The sequence below is a fragment of the Hesperophylax consimilis genome, chromosome 14 (assembly GCF_061612785.1).
Source record: "Hesperophylax consimilis isolate HC1 chromosome 14, BYU_Hcon_1.0, whole genome shotgun sequence".
Taxonomy (NCBI): domain Eukaryota; kingdom Metazoa; phylum Arthropoda; class Insecta; order Trichoptera; family Limnephilidae; genus Hesperophylax; species Hesperophylax consimilis.
Window position 1 is genome coordinate 2166037 of NC_142849.1, and position 19711 is coordinate 2185747.

Genomic DNA, 19711 nt, shown 5'->3' on the forward strand with positions numbered 1-19711 from the left:
GCTATCTAAGTGATTTGAAGAATTGTGATGTATTCATATATATTTTGTATCCCAGAACAAGAAACAGCAAGATTTTTTTCTTTTCAACGATCATTAAAATATGTTTAGATTGGTACCCTTGCCTCTAGTCGGAGCCCCTAAATACCTGAAAAAACTTTGACTGAGAGATAGCAATCGTTGGAACACAGATGACAGAATCCGACGATACAAAAGACTAGCATCACTGGTCCTATCTATACACGTACAACTATGAGCAACGTCAAACGCGTGTCCAACGTTTGTATTTAGTTAACATTTATCACATGTGACAAGATCTTTTTTATGACGCGTTGTGCTCACTTGCCGGCCTTTGCGCCTTCACTCTTTTTACTAACTCTTTTCACATCTTAAAAATATAGCTCAGCACCCAATAAATGACCGTAAGGGAAACCTCATGGCCTTCTACGTGGAGTTAATTTATACAAAAAATGTATGAAAATTGTAATACGTCCGTGCTAGATTTCTGTTTTTTTTTTATTAATTCCAGCCGGGAAAATCCGAATCAAACCCATGAAATTCAATGTAATTCAGATAATATAAACACATAATAATATAGGCTTCATAATTGATCGTGGAATGACAATGAATGAGCGGCAATGTACAGATGTGCAATCTGTATAATGCGAAGGGTAACCCGCACTTTGTATGGAGAAGCAATTAACCCTGCTGATAAACACATATTATTAGTGGCTTTCAATGCTTCCTGAGTTGAAAATACATTTAGGTATTCAATTTTATTGGAATAACGTTTCTTTTAATACCTTTTGAAGGTTATACCCATCAATTTAATATATCATTTTCGGAATAACGTTTCTTTTAAAACCCTTTGAAGGTTATACCCATCAATGTACTATATCATTTATCGGAATAACGTTTCTTTTAATACCTTTTTTAGGTTATATCCATCAATGTAATATATCATTTATCGGAATAACGTTTCTTTTAATACCTTTTGAAGGTTAAACCGATCAATGTAATATATCATTTATCGGAATAACGTTTCTTTTTATACCTAGGATCTGTCTTACCGGGAAAACACCCCTAACCTTTAGTTGAAATAGTATTGTTACTTCTGAATTTGATATAGAGATCAATGGCCGAGTGGATAGGGTCGTTGTCCCGGCAAGACAGAGATTCTGGAATCGATCCATCTTGAGACCATTACCTTTTTAACTATCCGTGTCTTGTTTCGTGTTTCGTTTTGATTTATTATAATTATCTTCTTCTGCAATGATTCATTTAGATAGAGTTATTTTAATTTCTTATGTTAAAGTTTTATAATTTTTCTTAATAAAGTTAGTTTTCATGGCCACTGAAATACGTTTTTATTTTACTTTCTCAGTATTTTTCACCTTGCCAAAAAAAGTTTTTAATGATGATAACAATAATAATAATGATTTCTTTATAACGGAATGTTGAGATGTTGTAGCAACCTCACAAATAACCACGGAGAGCATAAATAGACAATACACATTATACAAGTCATAAAACCAGGAAAAATGATAAATAATAAAATAAATATAAATTAATGTAAAAAAGGAAACATCATCGATTTAGCTTTTCTTTGTCGCTATCGATCCATCAAATTGAAGATTATTAGGCCAATATCTTTCTCCAACATGCTTGAATACTCGAATCTGTACTCTGAGGACATTTGTGAAGTTTTCGATCCTTTCCCTCATTCCTGCAACCCTCGTTCGCATTAAGGCTGCAAATCCGGAATGTCGTCCTTCGCGAATTTATTATTAGATATGGTGAATATCTGAAATTATCTGTCGCTGCGGTTCCAGTACCGGAGACTGATATGGAACCGGTTTTTTATCCAGTTAATTTTGTAACCGGTACCTGATGGTTGGAAGGTTAATCGGGTTTGGGAAAAAATGGTTTTAGAGGAAAGGGGATGGCCAGCAAAATAGGGAAATCTCTGAATAAGGAACCGGTTTCTGCTAAATATATTATCAAAAAGTCAGTCAGTCACTGCAAAATCTGGAGTTTTTTTTCTGATACTTTTTCGGATATGGTTTTGTTTTTAATTTTTATGTGAATACCGCACAAGAGTCCTAATTGCACCCAACCGTCTGGAGCCAGTGAGACTATGGCATCCCCAATTAGGGTATGTTGTGATGCTGAAGAAAGAAGGGAGGAGAAGAATACGAGGAAGAGGAAGGTGGGGGAGTATCTGGCTATTTAGATCTGATCGCCAAACGCGGCCAAAGACATTTGAAGAAATTTTCAATTCTAGACCAGGGGATATTAAGAGCATCTTCCACTCTGGAACATACCACAATGTGTACATTTGTCTGCATTATTATTATTTAAATATTAAATAAAATAAAACAATGTTTTTAGTAGCCTAAATTTAATAGATTTCGGGAGTATTTTTAAAAATAAAATAACCAATTAGAAGGTCCTTGAAATATAGAACACATAATTATTCGTATACTAAAATATCTTTATTGGGTATTAAATTTGATCGGTTAAAGGAATTCTTTAAAAATGGATATGTAATAAATTATTCATATATACATAAACAAATAAATACGTAAATGATATGAATAATGATAAGAATGATTAATTTACCTATAACTTATAAGTTAGTGATATTGGTAATACTGATACCTGAATCAGTAAATAGCTCATAGGCAGTTTTATTATTATTTATTTCGGATTGTCTATTTCTTTAAAACAACCGAGGGTTTTCCGCGTCTCGCTGATTTATTTCATACAATTTATTATAACATAAAACTTAATAACTTATAAGAAATGATATTGTCTTTATTTACAATATGAAACATTATAACCTAATATCTAGATTCCAAAATTACCTAAACATAAATTGAATGAATTGTTTCAATCAAGTTCACGTGTTCATTTTTTATTTTGCCAACATTATTTATTTGATCTTAAGAGGAATATACATATCTACAAGCCAAAAACATGTCCACACTGAAAAAACTAATGATATAAAATTATTGCCAAATTATTAAGAATTTCTTCAAATTATTCGTATACCTGTTTAAAACGGGATTGTAGGCCATTCACAAATAAAGTGATAAACCTTAAGTAACATACATACTAGAAAAAATCCTGCCATTTTTGCATATCGTTATGATGCATTATTAAGACAAACATAGGTGTATGAACACGTGTATTATTACTAATTTACTAATACTTTATCAGGAAGCGGCTTGCAGGCCCGTTTTTAAGGATTACCAACAATTTGTACTAAATCAGCGTTACTCGCTTTTCTCCGTGAATTTTTATTGTATTTTTAGGTAATGGTCATAAAAATCGCATGTTTATTATTCATTGTGTTAATAATTTTATAAGAAATAAAAAAGGTATTCAAGGGAAACTGTCACAAATAACCCTAGCCATAAAACAGTATTTTCAAAAGTTGTTTTTTATGAGTTTTATTTAATTTTCCAATCAAAAAAATAAATTATTTTGTAGTTTGCACTTACATATTTATGACTTAATAAATGCGAAATTGTAGGAAAGGCTTCATCAAAGGATATTTTTTAATATTCGTGGTGCAAACCGAATCGTAGTAAAGATTATCGAATATAATGTCTTCACATAGATTAGAAATGTTTATTTTTGATTATGTTAAATTGATTAAATGCAAACAATGTCGTTTCACGCTAATAAACATATGAGCAAACATATTATAACAGCAATAATTCATTTAGCGGAACCTTCCCCCAAATCCATGGACTCTAAAGTATTGTAGGTTCCTTCATCTCTCATCTGTCCATCTTCTACCGTCACAGGATTATCATTGGCCGCCATTTCCGCCACTTTATTCTTCTTGTTTTTCCTCCTCCTGATAATGAAATAGATCAAGGCTATCAAGATTATAACGATGATGAGGATCACGATGAGTGCGACCCACCAGTAGGATGTAATATAATCAACCTGATTACTCATGTGATCCGTGGCGGGTTTGAAATACTCTCTCAAAGCGTTTGCGTTTATTTCGTCAGTCCCCGTCAAGTTCTTCCAGATGACTTGCCAGTCTTCGGAACTGCCCAGAGCCTGTGCTGCCCTAAAAATATAGTAAAACGAAAACATTAAGCATAATAAAACCTTTGCATTCCGGTTGTATGATCGTGATTTAGTTATTCTTGTGTGTTTGTTTTACGTTCAACGAACTCAAAAAAATTTGGAATTTATCTGTAATTTTCAAAATTGAAACTGTTTGTTTTATGAATTGAGACAAGCCATAAAGCAGGTACCTACACGAAAATTATTTAATTTATGAATCTTTATTTAAAATGAGGATTTTGATTTAAAATTTTGACAGATTTTGTGATTTTTCAAGTTCACTAACAGTGTCAATTCGTAAGTATTTTGACTCGGGGTTTGTCTCAAACTCTTTAAATAAATAAATATTAAATCATAAATATTATATTGAAAAGATTACATTGCTAAACAGTCCGCTGTAAAGGCGGAATCTCAGGATCAAAGGTAATAAGTAAAGGGTAGGATTTCAAATTTCCCCTTGTAATAGTATACTCTCTCGACCGCCTGTAATCACACTTCGCCCTCAGGGCCTAACTAAACCTATCTAAAAGTAAGGCATGTCTGAACCAGATCGACTCCTATAACTTCCCATAGTCATGAGTATAATTACGTGAGCTGTTTCTTAACACAATGTAGGTTGCTGGGGAACAGAATTCAAAGAAAGAGTTATTTTGGTAATTATTCGGAATCGCTGGACAAGGATTATATGAAATATTTTTAAATAAAACCTTCTGATTTACCTTAATTACTATAAAAGGAATCTGACTGCATTTGGGATATTTTTAATTTTAGCATTTTAATTTTTAATTACGCACATCGAAAATTCACTTTCGTTGTATGGGATGACAGCTGGCTGGAATGCTTTCTGTTGATAAAATTTTCTTTTGTTTGTATTCCTGATACGAGTGGCTATATTTTTTACCATGTGCAAATACTAGTAAGGTACTATTTAGCCAAACTCGAAAAATAAAAATAAAATATTTAGGTATGTTTTATAAAATAGAAAAATTTAAAAAGGTGGGGTTATTATAGGTAAGGTTGGATTATTATAGGTTAGGTTGGTTTATTATTAGGATTTAGGTTAGGTTAGGATAGATTGGATATTATAGATAAGGTAGGATTATTATTAGGATATAGGTTAGGTTAGGTTGATTATTATAGGTTAGGTTGGATGATTGTAGGTAAGGTTAGATTATTATAGGTTAGGTTGGATTATTATTAGGATATAGGTTAGGTAAGGTTAGGTTGGATTATTATAGGTTAGGTTGGATTATTATTAGGATATAGGTTAGGTTAGGTTAGGTTGGATTATTATTAGGATATAGGTTAGGTTAGGTCAGGTTGGATTATTATTAGGATATAGGTTAGGTTAGGTTAGGTTGGATTATTATTAGGATATAGGTTAGGTTAGGTTAGGTTGGATTATTATTAGGATATAGGTTAGGTTGGATTATTATAGGTTAGGTTAGGTTAGGTTGGATTATTAAAGGTTAGGTAGGATTATTATTAGGATATAGGTTAGGTTGGATTATTGTAGGTTAGGTTAGGTTAGGTTGGATTATTATAGGTTAGGTAGGATTATTATTAGGATATAGGTTAGATTAGGTTAGGTTAGATTATTATAGGTTAGGTTGGTTTAGGTTTGATTATTATAGGTTAGGTTATGTTAGTTTAGGTTTAATTATTATAGGTTAGGTTACTATAGTTTAGGTTAAATAAAACAATAATTATAATATTACCTAAATATAAATAATTTAAGTTTTATAAGTAACATAAAAATATTGTATTTTTCGAGTTTGGCCAAAACAGTACCTAACTAGAATATGCATTCCGAAATGATTCAAATTCTAGCTACTCGTATCAAGAATACCAACCAGAGAAAATGTCATCAACAGAAATCATTCCAGCTGTCATCCCATACAACGAAAGTGAATTTTCGATTTACGTAATTAAAAATTAAAATGCTAAAATTAAAAATATCCCAAATGCAGTCAGATTCCTTTTATAGTAATTAAGGTAAATCAGAAGGTTTTATTTAAAAATATTTCATATAATCCTTGTCCAGCGATTCCGAATATTTACCGTTATTTTTCTTAAATAAAATATGGTATATAATAGATGTTTTAAATTACGAGAAACACAAAGAATAACGGGATACATTGTTAGAAATAAACCGAGGGAACTCACCCACTGACCGACCTCTTGCATACTATGTTATTTTCTAGCTAAACCGCAATTTTGTTCCACTGTTGACGTCGACTCTGGACAGCAGCGTGGCACCCAGCATTACCAGCTCATCCCCACCACGGATGACGTGGCGGCCAAGGGGTACTATCAGGTGAACCACTAGATCTCCTGAGCAGAGGCTGAATACGGAATTCGAACAATCCATCCACGGTCCGTTACACTTTCTATATCCGGTTTTTATGAAAACAATGACATCCACAAGGAGAATTTTTAAAATAACGTACGCCACTCGTATTTCTGTTAAGATCACATTGCCTACTCCGCAATATTAACACCTTTTCTAATTAAAAACGCGTCCACTTGACTATTGCGGACCCGCCGAATCGGGTGCCCTTCCGCTTCGGTGTGTCTGCCAGAGTGCCAGCCATAGACGCCCGCTCTCTTGCCACCTCTTGACATAGACAATATCCACTCATATGTTATGATCTGCATCATAACATTACCCCCTCCCTGCGCCACACTGATGTTTGCCCCCAAACATGATATCCAAACAAAAGTCCTAAAGCTAAACTATTCAGGTCGGTCCAATGGTCTACATATCAAAACTCATCTAAACATAAACTTATAACGAATGGGTGTGCCGCAACTCCAATCGCACACCATCATGCGCAAGGCACGATAGCTGGGCTTGCGATTCAACCATTCTCGACATAAAACAAAATTAAAATTAGGGATGCTGAATTAGCATGATATTTAGTAGTGTTGCGCGAACGGTGTCCACAAGCACCCGTAGCATCAAGTACGCTGAGTGTTGAAAAATTACAAAAGTCACGGACTGCCATTAGCGACATAACTGTAACCAAATAATACATCTTAAACTTAGAATCTTAAACACTAAAATACAATAGTTTAAACCTAACTCCTTCCGAAGCATCGATAACACTTATATGCTTTAAGGCAACACTTCCCCTTAAATAGGGTTTATAAAGCCACAAAGACATCACTTCTTGTGTGGAAAACCAATCTTCACTTTGTCACTGACTTTACTTCTCCATAGGAGATAAAAAAGGTCCACTTCGTCGAAGTTCCTATCTATCCTACCTAACTAGGTCGATTGGGTGAGTACACAAGAGAAGCAAAGTAGTTTGAAGTAACACTTATTATATTAATACAATTTTTAATTGTAAATAAGTAATTTTAACAGTTATCAACCATTGCGTGAGAATGGTGCCAATTTAAAAAATTACACAACAACCTTTTTATAATATAGTGCAGTGATCTAAGCATACGTCCAACTGTAAAGAAGGCGCAATCGATACGGAAGAAACAATGTTTAGGTTTTTACTGTAACCCGTTATACAACACAATAGTCCCTAATAATAATGTTAACCGGTCAGCAACGTAAGCAGATATACACGATAAAATAACGATAGCAGTCAAGTACAATAAGCGTGTTTACACGTCAACGCGTGTCTCTCCATAGAAATCGTTCTTACTCCGTTATTATTTTAGTTACATCCCTCAAACAAAAACTAAAAGGTCGATTATAGATCAAGCTACACATCACTACCAAGTTGTCTATGGAAATACAAAACAGGAATCTGCTGACAGTCGCATAATTGACACAACATTTTTACCCGCGCAAAATGTCTGCCGGTAGCGCCGCGCGCTTCACATATTAAATTTTTATAAAATATTTTTATATGAAATGATAAAAAAATGAGGTGATAAAAGTGTTTATTACACATATATACAATAGAATAAATATTTTTGTTTACATAATCTGTGATTTTAGTACCATTTTCACCTAAAAACATGACGTGAGTCATTTTTAACCTATTTTTAATGTTTGCGTTCTAAATTTTAATATATAAAAATGCTAATATTTATTTGTAATATAATAATTTGAAAGCTTATTTTGTAACTTTTCTAAAACAGTTTTTACTATTCGGCTACGTTTAGAAATGTTTCATTTATAGAGCTTTAATTGTGAAGCGGTAATAACAAAAAGTTTTCGTAAAATGTCATTTCGTTAAAGACAGTTAAAGTGCTTACATGGCGATTTTCGGAGGGGTTAAGTCTCTCAGGACAATAATATCAAATATTTATATTGTAAATGAAAATTCATAGCAAAAATTTCAAAACCCAAGAATGGTATCTTCATATAATATATAATTTGCATAGCACCAAGAATTATACAGATTTAAAGTTAATCACAATTTTATTAACATATGAAAGGGATCAATAAGTGTTAACACACAGATGACAGCTGGGAAGCCAATAAACAATGGTAACATCTAACTGGTTAATAACTCAGAAGATATGGAAAGGCTGAGTAATATCTCCGTATGTTCTTGATCATAAAAATGTAAGAAAACTGATACAAATCTATATTTATATAAACATAGTACATGTGATGGCTTAAAATGTGGAAGGATAAGTGGAAGCACATCGTCCCACATTATAAGTTGACAAAAGACTTATAAATAAAGAAGACATACCATACTTGAAGTTGATACACTCAAAGTGAATAACAAGACCTCTCTATTTTATAACCACTTTGAAAACAAAGAGATACGGGGCTGGTATCTCTGTGCATTCAAAGAACAAGAAAAAAAAAACAACATTAAATAATAAGTTACACAATCTAAGAATACAATTCAAAAGTGTATACTTGAGATACACGTTGACAGTGGACAGATATGTTCGTGCATCCCAAGATACAAGACTTACATTACATATACCTGGTGTTATTTATCCGTTTAGCTGAAATCTTATTCTAAATATAGTATTTTAACGTTGCCGCTACCAAATCAAACCCGAACACGTTTAACTCGAGCATTATCACTGTAGTTGATGGCTATAGATTAAAGGAATGACTAATTATTAACAACATTGGACTTATAAACGCCCCCCGCGATCTAATTAAACCATTTCTTCAGAACTGGACCTAAGACAGAACTAAAGACTGTCAGAACGGTGGATTTCTCCAACTCGGTTGATCAGGCCGGTGAAGTTTCCGAGCGTTGAATTTTGAAAATAACTAACATTCTTTACTAATGATATCAGTCCTCAGAAAGATGGCCAGACCCCCTGAGTTACTTAAGTGATAGAACTACTTAGGAATGTTGTGCTATTTGACGATATCCTTTACGTGGAAATCGCCGGATACTTTTCCATTTAGGTCTGCTAAGGAATACACGAGGTCCGATTTTTTCTTCATTACTACATTTTGCACAAAGCGTGGGGATAATTTTTGGGAGAAATAATTTAACGCATTAGACTGGACAAAGTTACGTCTCCACATAGCGTCGCCTACTTGATATGTGACATTCCTTCTACGTAAATTATATCGATTTGCTCTCGTCTGGTGCGCTTTGAGTAAAGCATCCGACACTTGCTCATACACTGTTGCTAAGCCCTGCAGCCTTTGTGCATAAGAGGTAGGCAAAGCTCCTTTTTGTAAGTTGATATCCACATCGTCTATAGGAATATGGTGCAAATACCCATCGAGTATTTGCTCCCGACCGTGCATTAAAAAATACGGTGTATAATTTGTCGCGCAATTAACGGTATTGTTCATTGCGGACTGAACCTGTGGCAGAAATTTCGACCAGTTACGGTGGTCCGATTCGACTAGGATTGACAATGCGGTTCCTATAGTTTGGTTGTATCTTTTAACAACATTATTTTGTGGGGTATAAAGAGAGTTATAAAACAGCAATGGTTATAATATTAACTTTTAAGGAGTTCTTTGAACTCTTTTGAAATGAATTGGGGCCCATTGTCACAGACTATGGTTCTCGGTACACCGTGTACAAGGAAAATGCTTTCCTCCAAAATTCTTTACAATGCTTCCCGCGGTGCCTTTGCGCAGCGGGAATAAGCATGTGAATTTAGAGAAAACATCAACACATGACAAAATTACTGTATGACCGGAATAGCTACGAGGCAAAGGTCCCCCCAAATCTTAGGAAAGCATTTGCATGGGCCTGGTTACTTTTTTCGGCTTTGAAGATAATCCGTTCGGTGGTGCCGTTCTTATTTTGTGCGCCTTACAAACAGCACAGTGACTAATTAAATCTATTTTTTTGCAAATGTAGGTACGCTCCTGTTATCCACAAGCTAATGCTTTTAATGGGAGAGTAGTATAAATAGAAAATATTAAAAATATATAAAATAAAATGGTATTAAAAATAAATACTCTGGTCTCAATAAAACACTTTGGAATATATTTGTGATGGTTAACAATTAGCTCGGATTTTAATAATTAGCGGGCGGTAGGAAAGATCCTGGCCTCAACCTTGAGGTTGCAATCATATTTATTAAATTCTCAATCCCTGCATTGCCGACATATTTATTAACCTATTAAGGACCACGCCCGAGTGTACTCGGGCGGCTATTATGTGCCAGAATTCGGAATTCATACTAAAGAAAATTTTTAATTATTTTTTCACACTATGCACCACAACATCAATATTCAGTCCCATTTTGGGTTTATATAATGGCTTTTATATGAGGATATATATTTTGAGTAAATAAAATTCATTGATAATAAAAAGGTGTATTTTTCCATTTTTAATTTTTAAATGATTACTGAAGGGGTTAAAGTCTCAACCCCTGCATTGCCGACAGGTATGCACCATCTGTGTTTCATCTCTTAAACTAATATCTAGGATACCACAGAAAGGTAAATTTCTGATCCCATCTCATTTTTCAACAATAATAATATTTATTATTTAAAAAAAAAAAATAGACCAAATTTTTGCGGATCTCCACATTTCTCACACGATCATGCATGGTTTTACCACACATACCCCTCAAGGATCTCATTTCAACAGCATTCAATCTACTTTCATCCTTTCTTTGCCAGTTCCATGCCTCACCTCCATACATCAGGTTAGGTGTACCAGCAGTCGATTGTGGAATGCTAACTTCGCTTCTTTTGACAATTTTTTTGTTAGTGTCAACTGCGTTCAGTCCTACATTAATGGAGTTACCTGCATTTGCCATTCTTCAGTTTCACAAATCCTAAATTATAATATGCCGTGATTATTAACGAATCTGTGAAAGCGTAATGTCTAAAGACATAAGCTGAAAGCTTGGCTGTAACATTTCTCTCACTTTTTCATAAACGACGCATGCAACTCCAAATAATGGGTATTTTCAGGAACTTCACCGTTAAAATGCACGGAAAATTGGAAATTATTTTGCTGTGAAACATCTTTTGGCGTGTCTATGGGTGTAACATTGACTCTTGTAGTAGTAAGCGTGGCAATACGGGACGACGGCGACGGTTCATTCGTCTAGTCTCCAGACTCGTCGGCTCTTTCCGCCCTGCCGCCAAAACTCTGTGCGGTATATTTGTTTATATTATAACTTAAATTGCTGCAAACCAAATTTTTCATTGTGTAAACATTAAAAGCAATGCAGGGAGTATGTTTCACAGCCCTTAGTGAAAGCAGAATGCGAATGCATGACTTACGTTTTGTATCGCGATAAAAAAAACTAGATTGAGAAATTGCCAAAGACAGGTTGGAACTTTCAGGGACAGGATCATAATTATAGCGTTCTATAACAAAATCCCACTCTCATTCAAAAATCACGACAGTATTATAACTTCATATTATTCATACTTCTAAATTTTAAAAACATGTAATTGCAATCCGAGATCCCAGCGAGGTTCATTATCTCTATATTTTACAAATAAACGAATTTGAAACGATATGTCGTACATAATTGTATTTTAAAACATTAGTGTGCAAACTGATTCAATACTTACTTGATTTTTGCTCCAAAATCTGCCTTGCCTAACAGGCTGCATTGGTGTAAAGGTTTCTGGATACTCCTCAAGGTGCCCCTGTCCTTGCATTGTTTTGTTACAGAACCTGCGCACGAGCTTTGCAGCAGTTGGTAGTACATTATAATACCGAGGAAACGACTGAAATTTAATACAAAATTGTTAATATCATTCATAGAAGGTCTAACTGTCATCGTAAATCAACCTTTTTTTTCACGAAACAATAATACGATACTGGAAGAAAGCACGGGCCTCCATTTCTACGGGGTAATGACATTCTGGTATTTTCTGTTCTTCTGGTTTTCATGTGAAACGTGTGAGAGGGGGCATTAATATTATTCAAGAATTTCACACTATAAAAATTGATTCACGATGATGACCCTCTGATGGGATTGACTATGTTATGGAATTTGGTGATATTTGATAATATATCAATCCCTTTATAATAATTAAACAGTTACCAAAATTTCGAATGGACAACGAAGCATCGGAAGAAATCGCCAGGCTTTAAGTTTTTGTTATGAGCTTTGAGAGAACAAAAAATGCTGAACATTATTAATGAAAAGAGATTTTATGTTTATCGAACACTCACTTGTATTGATAGTTCACAAGATTGATGTCATAATTTGCAGCTGGATCAAAATCTCCCTCAACTCCGTGATACTCCGGTTCTATTCCCTCATAATCAGCCCTAAAACCATAAAAACAAATATTTAAAAATTAATAAAAAGAAAAGATATTTCCATTCTGTTTCTAGAAATTTCCGTGTAATGACTGCAGAAATTTTAAAATAGTAGACTTGCCCTAACGTAAAATCCGAGTGTCATTTCGACGAGCTGAAGGCAAACCATGTGACTATCTTTTTGGCACCAGGAGGGTTCGAGAATGCTTTGAATAAATTACGTCATCGCTGCACTATTTCAGCTCTATAGCTACATAAAATTATTTTTCTATTTCAAATGTCTTTCGGGGTCATTCGACTTATGTAAAGGTCTACAAAACGCATTACTTATGTAACTCGGGGGTAGTATTATAAATTAATTTCAATCAAATTAATTTTAAAAAATGCTGTATATTTTAGAATTAAGATTTTTATGAATTAAATTGAGTTTATAATTTTTGATACAGGAAAAATAATGGATAAATGGAGAGATATATAGTTGAATTCTTTCGCTTTCAATCACAGCACGTAGTTTCTATGTTTCCTTATATTCGAATGTAAGATTTTTAGAATGACCAGAAATCTCTGTAGTTCATGGAGTTTTCTTTTTAATATGCTTTAAGAATAATCCACACATAATAATAATCCACACAGATGTAACACACTTTTCACCTGAGTTTCCACCAGTGCTTATTCCATTTGCTTTGAGCAATTTCACCAGAGGTCACGTCTTCGCGAAACTTCTCCATCGAAAGGGCGTAAGGCAGTTGCGGCAAGATCCTCAGTGCTTCCAGCATCAAAAGATTCATTTCTTCTTCTTCACCGGTTTGTCCTTCTCCCAGGCTAAGTTTCTCAGTCTGCGATGCGAACAAGAGTGCGATTGCATGTTCCAGCCCTGAAATCACCGTAGATACAAATTTAGATCTCATAGTTGATACTTACCCTTTACTATATATACATTGGTGTCTTAGTCACATTCACAATATCTCAAAATATCCTCATTTCCACTCCGATCGTACCACTACCATTTCTTATATCTTGTTTCATAATATTGAGTTGGTTCTATTTTTCTTGGGCTGGTGGAATTTCTCTAATATTAACCATTTTTACCACATCTAAGACGGTGTGGATGAGTAGAGCAAGTTGACGGAGAAACGAATATAAATACCATATACAACGCGCAAATGGAAGATATTAGTCGGTGACGCCTTAAGAAAGCAGGTGAATGAGATTGTTTCGCGGGGTCAAGTATAACAGAACAGTAGTTTTATGAAACAATACACCTATTTAAATAAAATAGTGAGACTTGTAGCGTAGCGTTCAAGGCTTTCGGTTTGAGGTGGAGGCAGGCCAATTGATGCCTTCAGTGCAAGTTTGAACTTACTAGTGTCACTTGGTGGTCCGTAGCGTAGATTCGAGTACTCGAATTCCTTGAACCGCATTTTTTTACTGAATGGCGTTAATTAGTCACTGAAAAGTACTCTCTTCTAATTACTCATTATTTATGTTAGCTAAAACCGAACTAATTTGGCTCTGAATGTGTCAAGATTTACCTCGAAAATATCAGCAAAATCTGCAAGCTCATTGCCCAGTCTATGTATTCTTTCCATAACGGAATTGAACACGAGGTTATTGTTGTGAAGCAATATATTCCATCTAGTATGCTTCGGAGGTACATGTAGTGACAACAAGTGTATAACGTCAAGGCAGTCCAATATTAAAATAATATGTATATCCACTTTACCTGGATGCGGAGACTTCCTCAAGACGTATGGCTGTTTGCTGTATTCTGCGGCGTAAAACATTTTTTCTATTTCCACGTGAGCATCGCGTTCGTGTTTCTTTTCATTTGCGCACACTGGTACTCTGAAAAATGAACAAAAGAGGTTGACTTTGATGTGTGGTTGTAAATTATAAGTATGTACTCATTTTGGACGCCTGCCTGATGTTTTCAAGTCATTAATACTATGTTCTATTCTCCTTACGTTACAGCTGTAGATTGTGATAAACTAAAGGACAATATTTTTTAGCTTGTAATGTCACATTATAATACAAAAATTGAGTGTATGTAACTAGTGTATGCTTCCCCTGAACTTAATGCCAATCAAGGCGGAACATTGGCAGGAAGAAGTAGCATAGAAAGGGATATTTTTCGACATTCAGAAACTTTATTAATAAATCTGGTCTACTGTCAATGGCATAAGTTAAAATATGGAAGATATCAGAAAGAGCGCTTACGGAAGCTTTACAGACCATCTTAGAATCAATGAAAACATAATTGCCATTACAGATGGACCAGGATACATTAAAATCCTTGCTCGATTTCATCTAGTTGCTTCTCGCACTAATTTTATGTATAAATCTTGAATGAAACAATAATACTTAACTACTGCATCAGCTTCTTATTAACTAACCAACAGCGCCCTTGAGGTGATTTCTCACGAAAATGGCGCTATATAAATTAGCCAAATATTATTATTAACTAACTAACTAACCATCACGCCGTTTCCCCGCAGGGGTAGGCAGAGAGGACGGACCGCCAAACAACTCGGTCTTGGCACACACTTGCCTCATTCACATTCATACATCGTCTCATACATACTCTTCTATTATTCTGACTCTTGACATGGCCCGACCCGAGTATCTGAAATATCTATCAGCTTCTTATTAAGTTTATTAAATATAACCGAAGGTTTGTATTAGCTCAGTGGTAAAGTAAAGCACCGGCAAGGCTGAGTTTCTAGATGCGACCGAACCTTTTTCTGATTTTTCTGTTTCACATCTTTCGTCTGAGAGTCGTCAATATTGTCCAATGATGCACACTTTTACCTTAAATCTTCTGATATTGAGATAAAAAAATACAAAATAAACACAGTATTGTTATAACTCACGCATAAGTAGTTCCTTTAAAGAAATGGTATCCCTTTGGATGGCAATCGACGTTCCCAGAATTAATGTTCGGATAAATCAGTGATTCGCAAAACTTGGAATTCCTTGGGATCTTCATGGAGTCAGTTAGCTTCTTGGAGTTCTGACAATACACGTAGTAGGTCACGTTGTAGATGTCCGCTTCTGCCAAGTCAGGCTTGTCTTCCAAACAGGGGTATGGCTTGACCGTGGGGTAAAGAGATTCCCAATTATTTCCCTGGAGACTTCCTAAAAGGTATTCCTTTCGTAAATTAAAAACATTTTAAGACACGCATTTCTTGGTGACGAAAAACTTAAAAATTTATTTATTTACCATTATACTTTGAATATACCTAGCGTATTACGTTTTTTAAATACACCTTTTTGAAGTTTACTTTTGTTTTCGGTAATAATAATAATAATAATAAAACATGGCTGATTTATATAGTCCCGTTTCCGTGAAAAATCACTTCAAGGGCCCTGAAATGAATACAAATCTTGGAAACGGAATTAAACCCACTTCTCAACATCCGATCGAGCTGAAATTCAGCAGATAGAGTCGTTGTCGATGAAAATGCATTATATCAATTTTGGCGGCAATCACGAATACACACCGAACATGTACGCATTTCTCTGAATTCGAATGAAATTACAGCAATTAATATTATTCGAAATTAATGTAATTATACCTACATCATATACAAAATTTACAATTGCAACTAATAAAAAATAAATAAAAATGCCGGTTCTACGCGATCGGCATTTGGCGTGGTTGTTAGCGCGGTCGACTTCAGTGCCTGTGAAGGAAGGTACAATTCTCAGTCAAATGTTTTTTGTATGTTTTAAAAGATATTTCAATAGTTCACAGCAGGAGGGAAGGTTCAATCCTTAGTCGAAAAAAATATCTTTGAAATTGTCCACTAGCCGCACCAGTAGCCGGGCCACTAACCGGGCCACTTCTGGGGCCACTAGCCGGGTCACTGGCCGGGCCACTAGGTCGAAAATTGTAAATAGATGTATTATAAATGCAGTAAGCATTTTCTATTTCTCAATAAGAAGAAAAAAAATAAAGATGTGGGGAAACTAAAAAAAAGTAAGTGGTACCTGCTAAAGAACCACTATCTAACGTAGTTGTATATTTAACCTTTACTTCCATTTCCCAACGACCGCCATGCGACTGTGGAATTGTTTATAGAGTTTCGGAATGCTTTGCTATTTTTGAATTTGTCGTAAAAACAAGTAACATTTTAGAAAGTAAATTATTAGTTATTATAATATCAAACGTGAAAATGATAACAAAACACTAACCGAAACATTCCATTGTCCAAGGAAAAATTCCGCCTATTTGTTATTGTTCTGGAATGTTCCGGAATTATGTATAAATATTTGGAACGAACTGAGAAGAATAATCATTTCTATTTCTAATGGTGAATAAAACAGATATATCCGCATTATAGAAAAAAGATAAAGAATGTTTGGACGCCCGGAGTCAAATCCGTCCCTAAAATGTCCTTTCGAGGCTTGAATGGTTAAAAAGCCCATTGTAAAAACATACAATCCTAACCACTCTTTAATGAATCATGAAAATTACCAATCAAGTGTGCAGGGATATGACTCCCCTTGTATTTATAACTGTCTCCGTAATATTCCTTCAAATTTTTGATAATAAATGCCTTCAGGATCCTAATCGTTGGTTTTACTTGATCCCAGAGTTTGGCAACTGTGCGGTTCAACCAAGGGTCGTGGAAGACCTTGTTCATCATCTCTCCTCCGTTATTGAGCCCTTGCAGTTTGGCAGCCTTATTGAGGGTGTGGGCATAGATTGCAAAGTTCTCCTGGCTTTGGTTATCTGTAGCCAAATGCCACTTAGTCCAATAGTAATGTTTATGTTGGTACGATGTCCTGTTTTCTAAAGCCAGTATCAAATCTACATCTGAAATTAAAACAACACTGATAAGAATGCATTGGTTCCAAAGCAACGGTTACCTCTACCTACTACTCCTCCTCTCCTACCCATGCGGAGAAAGCGCGTGTTGGTAAGTCAGTTACAATTTTACTTTTTAATATTATCTTAAACATTATTTTTTTCTAGTTTCTGAGGTTATGAGTGTTCTTATCCACCGCGGTCGTGCTACCTTGGGTGGAATGCCTGCTGTGTGCACGATTTCTTAGGTGCTACTTGCCACCATTACGGTCATGTTAGTAGGAGGTTAGTTACGTGCCGTCACTCCACCGGTAGTGGTCACGATTTAGACGATTTGATTTCGTTGATTTGATAAGATGATCATCCTATGGGTGATAAAACTTATCCTGAACAACGTGCGGAGATCGAGATTCAGGTTAGTATGACAGATTATGGTTTTCAGTGATCTTCTCTGGATATCCTATTCATGCAATAATGTAAACTTTAATGATAATATAATATTTTTTGGGGATATTAATCTTAACATACTAAATCAAAGTGATTCAAATATAATAGCTTATGAAAATATACTTACCAGTAATTACTTAACAAAATGTATTAATGATACGACTAGAGAAGCAATCGTTGCTGGTCAAATAACCAAATTCTGTATTGACCACATATATGTTAGATCTAATAAATGTAACTTGTCCGCGTGTGTAATTGATTCGAGAATTGCTGATCATTTTATGACGGGACTAAATTTACAATACCATGACGTCAAAAATATTGAACAAAATGAAAAAATCACAATTCTGTCTCAAAAACGTGTTGATAAAGAAATAAAAAAATATAGTTGGAATATTCTTTTGAAAGAAGTGGATTGCGTTACTCTGTATAATAAAATTAAAAATAAATTTAATGAAATCTATGAAAAAAGTACTGTAGTAAAGTCTTATAAACCTCAAATCAGACCTAATGCCATAAATGAATGGATAAATGAAGATTTATTATCAAAAATCAAATTAAAAGATACACTTTACAAAAGATGGAAAAATAATCCTACAAATAAATTTTATGAAAGAGAGTACAAATGTAATCGAAACAAAGTTACAAAATTAATCAGTACATGCAAATTAAAATTCTTCAACTCAAAATTTAAAAATTACTTTGCCGACTCTAAAAAAACGTGGGACGAAATAAACAGATTGTTAGGGAGGAAGAGCAAAAGTAATTGCGACCAAGTAATATCAAACTATTTTTTAAAAAAAGAACAAACGACTGAGCAAACATCTAACAATTTTGCAAACTTTTTTTCTGACAATGTTAAGCAACTATTACATAAATGTGACAAAAAAGCTTTTCATATTCAAACACATAGACTTCCACACAGCATGCTCTTAACACAAGCAAAACTTTGTGATATTGAAAAAGTAGTCAGAAGTTTAAAAAATAGTCAATCGCCGGGGATAGATAAAATTAGAATGTCTGACATTAAAAAACACTTTAATATCTTAGGACCTATTTTAACTCTATTAATTAATATGATTTTATCGGAGGCAATTATACCTGAAGATCTTAAATGTAGCATAATCCGACCTATCTACAAAGGTGGTAAACACAGTGAAATTGAAAACTATAGACCGATCAGTATTTTACCTGCAATTGAAAAGATCCTAGAAAAATATATATCTGTAAAACTAATAAAGTACCTTGAAAAATTTTCTATTATTGATACCCATCAATATGGTTTCCAAAAAAATAAAAGCACAGATCTACTACTTCAAGAATTTTCAAATAAAATTAATAATGATCTTAACAAAAGAAAACATGTACTCGTATTATTTATTGATAATTCAAAGGCTTTTGATACGATTGATCATAGTAAATTACTTAAAACTCTAGAAAACATTGGAATTACAGGAAATCTACATAAATTATTTGTTAACTACTTTCAAAATAGAAAGATTTGTGTAAAATTTTTTGATCATTTTAGCAAAAAAAATATTGTTTTCGCAGGCGTACCACAAGGGTCCATACTAGGCCCTACCTTGTATATAATATATGTTACTGCAATGAAATTTATTTTTTCTCATGTAAAACATTACGTTTATGCTGACGACACTGCATTAGTTATTTCACATGAGGATTTATTAATAGCGAGTAATTTACTTCAAATTGACTTTGT

The 19711-nt window shown here is 34.2% G+C and overlaps 1 protein-coding gene across 1 annotated transcript; it reads right to left on the bottom strand.

The window, feature by feature from the left end:
• Positions 1 to 1043: 1043 nt before the first annotated feature.
• Positions 1044 to 13484, bottom strand: LOC149417771 (angiotensin-converting enzyme-like). The gene is made up of 4 exons (XM_089639181.1): positions 13386 to 13484; positions 12645 to 12743; positions 12035 to 12193; positions 1044 to 4087 (listed from the first exon to the last, which is right to left on the bottom strand). The coding sequence occupies exons 1-4, from the start codon at positions 13460 to 13462 to the stop codon at positions 3724 to 3726; spliced, it is 699 nt and encodes a 232-aa protein (XP_089495307.1). The 5' UTR covers positions 13463 to 13484; the 3' UTR covers positions 1044 to 3723.
• Positions 13485 to 19711: the final 6227 nt, after the last annotated feature.

Coding starts and splice junctions, on each gene's coding strand:
- LOC149417771 (XM_089639181.1), bottom strand. CDS start 13,462: ATGGAGAAGTTTCGCGAAGACGTGACCTCTGGTGAAATTGCTCAAAGC. Junction 12,744..13,385: donor AAGCACTGGTGGAAACTCAG/GTGAAAAGTGTG, acceptor TTATGGTTTTAG/GGCTGATTATGAGGGAATAG. Junction 4,088..12,034: donor GATTTTGGAGCAAAAATCAA/GTAAGTATTGAA, acceptor CTATATTTTTAG/GGCAGCACAGGCTCTGGGCA.